The 12,261-nt window shown below is 43.1% G+C and overlaps 1 protein-coding gene across 1 annotated transcript in view; it reads left to right on the forward strand.

The window, feature by feature from the left end:
• Positions 1-12,261, forward strand: part of TRIO (trio Rho guanine nucleotide exchange factor) — a 5,246,815-nt gene that overhangs the window by 465,237 nt on the left and 4,769,317 nt on the right. The window contains exon 4 of the mRNA XM_086965300.1: positions 7,891-8,083. Within this exon, the coding sequence (XP_086821426.1) occupies positions 7,891-8,083 (193 nt within the window). The remainder of the gene's footprint in view (positions 1-7,890; positions 8,084-12,261) is intronic.

Here is a 12,261-nt window from a genome sequence, read left to right on the forward strand (position 1 = left end):
GGGTTCTTTGAAGACCAACATATTTGGAAAAAGGGCCCTCCATCGCTCACCGAACATATTGTGTATTGGTGTCGTTTCATCGATGATGTTTTTATGATCTGGGGAGGTGATGAGAAACAGTTAGATGACCTCCTAATGTACCTCAACAGCAATGATTATAATTTGAATTTCACCTCTGAATCTAGCAAGGACAGCATCTCCTTTCTGGATGTCACTTTATTCATTGCTGACGGTAAACTTGAATATAAATTGTACAGAAAAAGCGCATCTTGCCAGTAGTGCGCATACTGCTTCTCGAATAGGAGCTATACCTTATGGAGAAATGACAAGACTGAGGCGCAACTGTAGCACGGAAGAGGACTTTGCCCGTGAGATTGAGACCCTGAAAAAAAGATTTCTCATTAGAGGATATGATAAGACTCTGCTAGAGACTGCACAGAATAAAATACAGACGGTCTTTAGAGAATCTACATTGAAAAGGAAACATAAGGGCACTAAAAAACACACAAATGAAAAATTGGCATTTATAACCCAATATAGCGCCAATAGTTCACAAATCTTTAGCACCCTTAAAAACAGTGGCACCTACTCAGACTGGATCAGGATCTAGAGAAGTATGTTGGGGTACGACCACGGATTGTATACAAGAAGGGGAGAACCTTTAGAAATATACTCAGTTTGTCCATTATAAAAAAAATAACGTTAAAAATCCAACGCTAAAGAAAACCCAGATATGGCTGCCTACTAAACCATGTGGCTTCTACAAATGTACACAATGTAACATGTGCCAATTTGCGCTAGACAAAAAAGTCTTTTAGCTACAAAGCAAGTGTATTACATCAACTATTTCATAAATTGTAACTCCAAGCAGGTGGTATATTGTGTTATCTGCCAGTGCGGCCTTATTTACGTTGGAAGTACTATACGTCCACTCAAAGAAAGACTACAGGAGCATGTCAGAGCCATCCGTAATAACAATGCAAGGTACCCACTGGCAGTGCATTATAATCAGGAACACTCAGATATGGAAATATTGGGGATACAGTTTCATGGAATAGATATGATCAAACCGAATCCCAGGGGGGGGTGACAATGTTATGGCATTACGTAAATTGGAAACAAAGTGGCTTATCAAGTTTCGAGCAGTGGATTTGGGATTAAGCACAGATAGGGAGCTACATGTTTTCCTAAAAGATTGACCTATTTGTTTTGTCTTGGGTCTAACTATTTCCCCCTATATATTGTCTAGACACATTTATAACGCATTACATGTATTATTTAGACCATTATGGTCAAGGCATGATAAAATGAGCATTAGAACTTAGTGCCTTACATGTATCTATGTTAAGAAGTATAACTGGATTGTTTTAAATACCATTTCTTTGAAACTAACATGAAGATGACTTATGAATATTAGTATTTGGTGCTCATATTATACGCAATAGAAGAGTGTTCGATTTCTATCATATCCTCACTTTACATAGCTATATTTGAACCTAATGATATAATTTACAACATGTTTCATTGATTGTTTTTATACAAGTAACTAACTCGCTGATTCATAATATAGAATATTCAGGACTAGTGCTATCAGTCTAATTGATCCCATTGCGTTACATTTACTTGTTTATACCGTAGTACGAGGCAGCTGGTTATGAGTAGTGTTTGGGGCTTGTGAATCTGAACTTCACTACAAGATGGCCTCCGTGTATACGCGTAGCGCTATATCATTGTACTATGGGCTTTGGTATTCTCATCACGTGGTGTAGGGGCGGGACTCGATCTGCACTTTAAATAGACTCGCGGTAACTCGAGTCGGGTTGCTAGCGGTATTGAAGGTCGGCGGGCCATCGACTATTGGAGAGTTGAGCTATGAGCTAGTGAAGTCTGTTAGGAATAATTGCGGTGTAATATCTACTAAGCTTGAGTTTGGGAAAATTCGGTAACTAAACAATGTTTTCCCTATGCTTAACCATTAAATGATTTGACATGACGTTATGCCTACCGTGCTGTTGGGTCAATGCATTTTATTATTTTACAGACTTATCAAGGTCTTGGGTTACGCGCCTATTAATATTGAAGAGGAATCTCCACTCACCACTTACGTTTCACTTATTAAGTGAGTTTGATACATAAATCCTGTCTGTTTTTCCTATTGTTTAGCGTAGGGAGATGTCAAGATCACCTTAGTTTGTTCTTTCTATTTATTGAGCTGTTGCTCTTTACTTTTCAGAAAACAGTGGAGTGGTAGTGTAACTATATGACATGGTCAACAGAGCCGTGGTAAGTGCGAAAGGGGCTCTCATTATTATGCATAGTTTTCTTTCTAAATGTCGAACACCAAGTGAAAATATATAAAGGGTGTTCTTTGATTCATGGGATACAACGTTACCAACTAAGTAGGACATCTTATGTTTTGATGTTAACATGCTCTGAATGGATCTAGTCGCTATAGTTACTGCAGATGGTCTGTAACCTTACAATATTTTCTCTTTCTTATACAGAACTGAGATTATTGAATTTCATTATCAATTGCGGTGCTGACACAGCAATTGGATGTTTTGTAGCTTGACTTGGCCTAAACACTCTGTACAATCTTTGGTGAGGGATACCGTTAACATTTCACTATTAAATGGTGACACCCTCAATATTTACTTTAGACATGACTGTGATTTATATTTATTTCTAGACATACGATAACGGCTGTTCTCTTAACGAAGATTTTCCAGACAGAATATGTAGGAGAGGTGAGTGGAGATTTGCTTAAAGATGAGGGTTACTTAGTTGCAACAGGCAACATTCGGTAGGATCTTTTGGGAATAGCACTATGGGTCGATTTATACTTGCTGATGGTAAAGAAGAGGGGATCTTCATGCTAATTACAGAACATGCTACTCAGTGTGTGGTGTTATTTCTCGTCTACTTTAGGAACTTTGGTTAGGTGGTCGACTTTACAAGCAGCACTGAGTAGCCGCAATTTGAGGGATACAGGTCGACTTACTAAGGCGGAATACGAATATGTCCACGCATTTGCTATCCTTGGTATGTCCTCCCTAATATGTGGTGATAATTGATCTTTTCATGGACCAACACAAGTTCGTATGTCGTGGTAATGGTATTAGAAACATAGGTACTAACAAATATTTGCACTAAACGCCCATAGTGTAAATTGTGTTACTAGTGTTTCTACATGCTGAATATCTTAGTTGTATATACTTCTGTGCATTTGCGCTGACGTTTCACTCAGCACCAAAATTAAGCTCTTACTTGAGTTGTATTAACTGTGCTTTGATTATGTATAGGCATCAGTTATACAGGCGTGTATCTACACGTTATCAACTAGACAACTTCATGATAATAATGTTGGTATAGGTTGAGATATATGCAATAAATTGTGCTTATCAATGTCTGAGATATTCTTATGTTATTAGTATGCGTTGATGGTTTTTCAAGAAAATCTTAGACTTTGTAATATATTCTGTTTTTAAAGTGTATATAGAGAAAGATTAAATATTAAGTGTTTTTAAAGTATATTGATTGTAGTTCTGTTCTATGCTTCCAGCCTTGAAAAAGTCTCTTTGAGACGAAACACGTGTCGGCGGTGTGAGCTGTGAAGTTTTTTATATGTCTAAGGATACATAATAAAGAGTTGGAAGAATACGACTTGGCTTGGATCTCTGAATTTGGAACTTGCTTTATAACAATGGACATTGCATATTGTAGACTGTGAATGAACCTATAATACATTACTTTGTTTTGATAGATTCAGAATACTTATCTAGGTTTTCCTAGATTAATTACTAATTGGACATTTTTGAGAGTGTTGTGTGGCCTGCTCTTATTTTTTGTAAACAAATATTTGGTTTACAGACACTTCAAAATGGAGGGCAACCACCTCTTAAGGGATCTTCTACTAGAGGGAGAATGGCTAGTCAAACTGGATCTAAAAGATGCATACTCCACCATCCCAATGGCTAAAATTCATCAACCCTTTTCTCGAATTCATGTGGAAAAACCACCTATACCAATTTCAGGCACTTCCTTTCGAACTATCCTCTGCCCCATGGTGTTTCACCAAGGTAGTCCAAGATCTGAATACCGTTATGAACCTTCTAGAAAGCTTAGGGCTCATTATAAACCAAGAAAAATCAATCTTGACCCCTTCCAGAACCCTACAGTTCCATGTTTCACCGTAGATCGAGATGTCTCCTTTTACTCCCTTTAAAGAAGATAACAAAAATCAGGAAGGAAATAAGACATGTCCTGAAACAGGAAGATTTCTCTCTGAGGGAGCTAGCCAGACTTCTGGGTCTACTCTCCGCCTCCATCCAAGCCATCTTTCGTGGCCCCCTAAACTATCGTGCCATCCAAAGGGTAAAAGCGAGAGCGCGAAGATCTGGCCTCTGGTACGGAGATCGTGTTACTCTAGATCAGGAAGCCAGATCGGAACTAGCCTGGTGGCTTGAGAACCTTGACGCATGGAATGGCAAAGCAATTTCTGGCTCAGTACCAGAGTTTGTTTTAGAATCAGATGCGAGCCTTCATGGCTGGGGAACTTGCCTTCTCAATCAGAACACCAGCGATATCTGGTCGTAGGAGGAGTCATATCACCACATAAATTACTTGGAACTAGCAGCTGGTCTTTACGCCTTGATGAGCTTCAGACACTCCCTTCAGGGAAGTTCAGTCATCTTAAAGATGGACAACTTGTCCGCAGTAGCCTATATAAATCGTTTGGGAGGTACCAAATCTGCAGACCTCTCGAATTTAGCCAAACAACTTTGGATGTTCTGTGTGGAACACAAAATTGCTCTCAGCGCGGAATACCTCCCAGGGAAATAGAACATCTCCGCGGACTGGAATTCGAGGTTCCTGCTAGACCACAGCGATTGTAAACTCAATGTTTACATGTTAAGATCTCTGAACAGGATTTGGGCAACCCTAGAGATAGACCTCTTTGCGAGCAGATTAACCTTTCAATTAGAGAAATACTTCAGCTGGATGCCAGACCCGGGTGCTCTGGCAGTGAACGCCTTCCTACAATCCAGAGAGTTCTTCAGAAAGTGAGGCTGGACAAGTGCTACCGTGTCCTAATAACTCCCTTCTGGCCATCCCAGGCCTGGTTTCCCACCGCTCTAGAACTAGCTTGCAACCCCCCATTCTTAATTCCTACCCAAGAGACTCTTCTAACAGACATAGATGGAAGAGGCCATCCCATAATTCAGAGCTGGAGTTTAACCCTTCTTGTCTGGAGAGTGTCAGGAGATCCAATGAAACTTTAGGACACTTGTCGACTGCTGCAGCTCTCCTCAGTGAGTCTAGGGCCCCAGGCACTCACTACAGATATAACAACATATGGAGAAGGCGGTTAAGTTTGTGCCTGGAAAGGGAGCTTGATTCATTGGAGGTACCTATTGTTGACGTAGTGAACTTCCTTGTTGAACAGTTTGAAAGGGGTCCCAGCTATAGATCTATCAACTGCTATAGAGCTGCTATCTCTGCTGGCCCTGTCCTTGTCAACGGTAAAACGGTAGGTGAAAATGTCATTGTTTGCAGAGTAATGAAAAGCATTCATCTGAGAAGACCTCCTAAACCCAAATACGAAAGTCTTTGGGATATAAAGTTAATTCTAGATCTTTTCTCTCCTGAATAGAAAAAATCTTTCCATCAAACTTGCAACTCTGCTATGACTAAGTCCCTGTCGAAGGGTTTCTGATGTCAAAGCCCTTGAAATCACAAATTGATCCTAGAACATGTTTGGTATCAAATTTGACTTCTATAGAAGAACAAAAACTATGTCTGATTCAATCTTTTATCCTCATTTTGATTTATGCCTAAAACTTTGTGCAGTAAATTGCAGGAGAGAATATGATCGCAGAATGTCTGTTCTTCATGCCAAAGGTGTGAACCAGTTACTTATATACTTTGTTAAACCCCATAATGGTATAACCGCAACCTCTATTGCCAGATGGGTTAAAACTGTCATGAAGTTAGCTGGTATTGACTTGAAGAAATGTCAAGCTCACTCTCTTAGAGGTGCTATGGCCAGTAAATTTCTATGGTCTGGAGGTAAGATGGATGACATTCTCAAAGCTGCCGATTGGTCAAATGCTAGCAGTTTTGCACAACACTATTGCAACCCATGCGAACACATGTCTGATGTAGTCTTACATAGCTACCAACATGCATAATGTAGCCTCTGTTCTTGTAATGAAATTGTGATTCTCCTATTACCAGAACTAGAGAATCTGGATTTCATTAAAGACATGGAGGCTAACATTATCCCACCCATCCCTCCCTTTGGATGGCTGAGGCTTATATTAAATAAATGCTCATGTTTATTTCCTCTGCTAACAATGTCTCATAATTCATTTAATAACTTGTTAACTTTTATAGTGTGTGTCCTTTCTGGAGGTATTAACTTCACTCTCTTTTCAGGTAACTTTCCATAATTTCAAGGAGTTTGACCGTTGGATCCTCCTCAGTTTGTCTTTCCCCTTTGTCTTGACCATCTGAGAATCGTTAAGAAGTTTAAAATTTGTGGACTTATTCTCTTCTCTACCACATTTAAAAGAGGCAGATTGTTGTTGGCTCATGGCTATTATTTGTTTCTAATGTACTGTTCTGTAACCTTCTACTTTGTGGTGCATGCAGCTGGTTGGACTGCATAAAAAGAAACATGCATAATATTAGCTTCCTTGTCTTAAATGAAATCCAGATTCTCTATTTATGGTAATAGGAGAATTGCAATTTGATACTGTGTCCTGGGAGTGATATAAAGAACATTATGCTATAACTTCGCAGAAGCAAATTTGATGTTTTAGCAAACATAATTGTTAAAATCACAATTCATAATGTGATACTGTTTATTATTCAGTGATGGAACTTTAAGAATTGCATTCTTCCCCAAAGTGCTTTGGTTTGGTATTTTAGCCTTTTACCTGAATTGAGGCACATTCCTAACTGCAGCCTAGAATAGGTCTTCAGTAACTTACATTAGAAGCTTTTAGCCTTCTGCAGATGTTTTTTACAGGCGCACAAGAAAAATGCCCACCCTTCTCTTGCAGAGCAATCATCTCTGAGCTTGTTGTCATTTCAATTTGGTGGTGGTCAAATCGTGTCATAACTTTTTTGCTGCCGATTTAAAGCAGAAACCCCTTCTCCCTTTTTCATTCACACACCTAGCTCTTTCCTGATCCTTTCTCTTACTAGCCCCATTTTTCCTTATAACTAATTTACTTGCTCCACCTGAAGATCTCTAGTTGGTTCCCTCGATTCTTAAATCCCCAGATTACCCCCTTTTGTACCTTTTTTTTCTCCTGCCGATACAACTCATTCCCTTCTCTCTTGTACTATGTTTACTTCTTCTGCCTCCATCCCCCACCTTAAGATATGAATAGTCGTCCTCTACGTTCTCTTCTACCTTGTTCTCAGCCTTGGAGTAAGTCTGTATATGTCCTCTTTAATGTACTGGCTTTTCTGGTGCCCCGTTAATGCTCCCCTCCTGGTTATTGGCACTCCTATTTGGAATCTCCTACTGCTCCGCTAGCTGTAAAGTGGTTCTCCACTCCGCAGATTACCTAGTTTCCACATGTGAATCTTTATCATCCCTCTTATTGGAATCAACAGTTGGTATTAATCAAAACCTTACTACTGCAAACTTTCTAAATGTCACTTTGTATGTAGAAATCCCGATTAAGCCCTATTCTACAACATAGCTTAGCAAACCTATTTTTAATTCTATTGAAAACATTGTAGTCTTGGTCTGTGACAAAGTATTGCAACTGAAATGATAATCTTTTGGACAATGTATCTGTCTTCAAAAATGATGTCTATGAGTTAAATCTATTTACACTTCCTTACCACTCTTCTGTGTTTTTTCTTTTCCAGTGAAGATGTTTTTAAACGAGGATTTACAGTGATTGTAGATATGCGTGGATCAAAGTGGGACTCTATCAAACCTTTGCTGAAAATTTTGCAAGAATCGTTTCCTTGTTGTATTCATGTTGCACTCATAATAAAGCCGGATAATTTTTGGCAGAAACAGCGGACCAATTTTGGCAGCTCTAAGTTTGAGTTTGAGGTAATTACTGTTCTTTCCCCCCACCCCACCACCACCAGTTAGTAAAAAAAAAGTGCACATGTTTGGGTGACGTTTATGGTGGTTTCGAATTGGTCTGTATTCCACTGCTGTTTAGGTTTTAAATATGTTAAAGATTGAATGAAATGCAGCCTGATAATGCTTCCTTTAAAGTTCACAAACGCGCTGTGAAAGGTTATTGATTGGATTTGCTGCTGAAGTACCCATCAAATATAAAATCTGCATTTGTTCTGCAACCACGACCCCCCATCTTACCCAGGACAAATATACATTAATACTGAAACGTGGTGAATTGGAAAAAAGAGGCCATCGAAATATTCTGCTACAGAGGTGTTTGGTGTCACAAAGGTGTATCAATCAATGCCCTAACTAACGGGTGCATTACTGAGTATAAAAGGATAAACTAGAAACCCCAGAACTTTGGAAGCACAACATCAGACAAACTTGGAAGTCAAATGGGTATAGCTACTGTAAATAACCTCCTGACCCCAAAAGCAACATTTACCTATTTTCTTCCATTCTTTCTTTTGTTACACCAGTCTGTGTGCCCCAGGTGCTATTTGTCACCCACCATATCACTGGATTCCTGAAGACTAAACATTCAAACAAAGAGACAGTTTGACAATTCTATGCATCATATAAGACCTCAAAATCCCGAAGTCGCACATTACCTCAGTCTTGGTTATCACCTAAAGACAGTATCCACGCCTACTTCCTTTTAATGTGTGTTTCATCAATTGCCACCTTCACCAGTTCTCTTGGCTCTGAATTTCTGCAATGACACCGTTAGGCTCACTTACACTACAGTCTTCAATTCAGTCCATAAATAAAAAAATAATTTTGATCAGTCTGTTGACGGATACCATGTATGAAATTACACTGATTGGTTGTATTTATTAAGGCAGAAGACTTAGATGTGCACCGACGTGGTTATATACTGGGGAACGGTCAAGTCACCCTCCCCAACATGTAAACTACTAGAAGACTTACTTCTGTTCTTGATGATACAAAATCGGGGTAAGACCAGGAGCTCCTTTCCAAATCCTCTTTCACTGTATTGCACTATTAATTCCATACACCCAACCCCCCCCCCCCCCCCCCCACCCCCCCAGCCCTGCCAATTACCACGCATCAGGCGTTAGACCTACGCATTTTAGTGTGGTGGTTCGTATCACTGCACTAAAATGCAAAGTCAATTATAGCGCCTCTCGAGTGCCGGGCTATACTAAATTAATTAGCAGTCATTTGAGCAAGCAGCTGTAGCGTCACCGCACGCTCGTTTGGTGCTGCTGTGGCAGAGACTGACTGACAGTGCAGTACTTTGCACACTCACTGTGCATTGCTGACTGACTGCTGAGAATGGAAACAGGCCACCTTGGGGCTCAGCTGAGACATGCAATGTGCTGACGGTCTAGTGGTTCTCGGTGGCGGGCGCCGCAGGCGGAAATGGAAGTGCGGCCATATTGAGTGAGCCGCGACCTCCGAGCCTGTTGAACGCTCACCCCGGCGCTCTAAATTAAAGTACTCAACCTGCAATTTGGGCTCAGCGTGCTTATTCTATATATGAGCCACGCACTACATGTAATTGCCTTTTCTGTTGCATTCACGTTGTGTTCACGTGAGCGTCACATGACTGCAAAAGCAGTGTGTCCATTTTGCGAGTGGGCTTAGGGTGGCAGTTATAGATTTGTTTTCAGTTTAGACAGCAGCCAGTGCTCGCACTGCTGCCTGCCTTATCATGTTATCATGCCCCTGCTGGCGCGACCAGACCAGGGTCTGTGACGAGAGGTTTTGACTCACTCGAGTATTAATTGTTCTTGAAACTTTACAGACTGACAGACACCGAGCCTGCTCCCTGCTGTCTCAGTCCTCAGGCTGGTGCCGCTGTGGAATTCCTTAACCTGCCAAATGTTCAATCCCAATGCCTTTAACGATGAGGGAAGGCTTGGGTAGGCACTCAAGTCCTGCGGACCCCCTGGGAATGTGCCACGGAGCCCTGTGGGTGTGGGAATCACTGCTGTAGACCACGGCGTGATGGCGCCAAATGTGAACGTGCATGACTGCGGCTGCGCGCGCCTACCCTCTCTGAGGCCAAGATCCCATTTTAATATTGGCCTGGCTGTCACCCGTGCAGAGACAGTAATTGCGGTGCATGGGCAGCAGGCCATTGTCATTACCCCCTCATGGGTCCTCCCCGTCCCAGTCCTTACTACGTGAGGCAGTCCTGCCTCCACACAGCCAGAAATCCAAAGGTTGAAGGTTACATAAGCCCCTCCCACCCACCGCCATGCCTGTTTTTTTTCTGCTCCGACGGCTGTCGGAACGCTGGTGCTCCCGGTTCCTGTCTCTGTTCCTGTTTTCTGCTGGATGGTTTGGCGGTGCCGTGAGTGTTTCTTTTCCATCTGTAATGCTTCTGATGTGGTCTTTTCACATTTCCTGGTGTGGCCACTCCGGTCCTCCGGTTGGCCTCGCTCCTGTTCTGGGGTCAGGATGCTCCCCGTTCATGGGCTGGGCTGGGGCGGGGCGGGGAGCCCTCCTGGTGTTCTGGCCCCAGGTCGTTCCGGCGCTGGTGCTTTAGTGCAGCGTCCGGCCCCTGCTGCCATGTTCTTCTTATGTGGCTGTGGGTGGAGACTGCAGGGCTGCCTTTTTCATTACTTCTTCGGTCTCGCATGCGAGATTGTTGTTTGGGGGCAGTGTTTTCTGGAGGTTGCTGGGCACTTCCTTTGTTGGTGTGTTGGGAGTTTCCTGTGGGGTTTACTCCTTTGCTCGCCATGTTTGAGGGGGCTTCCTCTCCGGTGCATCCACGGTGCTGTTGCTCAATGGTATGTCATATGCCTCTGGTGTCACTGGCTCCCTTTTGCCAAGGGTTCAAGTCCTGCCTATGCTGTCAATGTGACTTGGGATGTTCATTTTCATGCTGTGCTTTGGAAATTTGCATTCTCTTTGTCCACGTGGCATCTTTTGCAGTTTTTTCTTGGCCTGTTTTGCGCTGTCTGCGCTGCTGGTGCATGCGGCTATGCCATCATCTGCTGTTGATGGGGTCGTGGACATTTTCCCCTGTTGGGGCATACATTCGGGGATGGTCCATGAGATTTCTAGCGTTTTGATGCTGGGACTTTCTCCCGGATTCATTTGCTCCTGCAGGGTTTGTTCCCGGTTTTATTTTACCAGCCGTTTCGTGCTGTCCTGTTGGCTGTACTGGCTGCGGTGTGGCCTGGCGTTGCCATGCGGGGTGTTCCTCTCTTTCTGGGGACACGATTTCGCCTGGCGGTCTTTGTCACCTTGTATCCTCCATTTTCTTCTTTTTGCGCCTTCTTCCTCTGTCTTCGGAGGCGTCTTCCCTGGAGGACTGGGTTGGGAGGTTGGTGGATTCCGCTCTCAAGAGTTCGTATGTGGCTTCATCTTTTGGGGTGTATGCTTGCTCTTTTTCGGCCTGTGCTTCGCAGGTTCTTTTCTTGGGGGTCCCTCTTTCTAGTCCTGGATGGTTGGGCCTTGTCCTCGGCTACAGGGGCGGCAGGGGCTTGTGAGATTTCTCTCTGGCCTGCGTTTTGGTGCTTTGCCATTCCCCTGGCGCCTTGGTCCGCTGCCTGCATTTTTTGCACTTCGTTTGATTCCCTGCCTCTGCGGCGCCTGCTGCTGCCCCCTGGGTGTCAGTCGGATATGTTGTGCCCAGGAGGAGTCTTTGTGGCCTGGTGGTTGAGTCTCTTCCTCTTCAGGTTCTGTGTTCTGCTCCTGGTGTTGACCTGCTTGTGGGTCACCTGTCTCCTTTGTTGACATTGTTTCGATTTGGGGGCTCGGCTCCGTTGTTCCTTACTCGTTGGCCCGGTCTGCTTTCCGAATGGTGAGTCCTGTTGTCATCATTGTTGGTTGCTGGTTTCCATTCCGGGGTCGTCCCCCCTTTTAGGCTGTTTTCACGGTTCATTCGTTGTCCGTTGGCACTGTGATACGTTCTGCCTATTTTTTGTCGCTGTGCTCTGTGGTGCTGGTTTCGGTGACGGAGTGGGGCCAGGGGTCCTCTTTCTCTCTGTTCCTGGTCCTGGCTCCCATTGGTCTTTCTGTTCGGTTCTGCCTCCCGGAGCTTTGGTCGGGCTGGTGCGGCTGTGTCCCTTTCGGTTGTGCCCCTTGCTGCCCGGTTTTTCCCCTCTTCTTGGTGGGTGGTT

Source organism: Lissotriton vulgaris, chromosome 4_1, assembly GCF_964263255.1.
Source record: "Lissotriton vulgaris chromosome 4_1, aLisVul1.2, whole genome shotgun sequence".
NCBI classification, from domain to species: Eukaryota; Metazoa; Chordata; class Amphibia; order Caudata; family Salamandridae; genus Lissotriton; species Lissotriton vulgaris.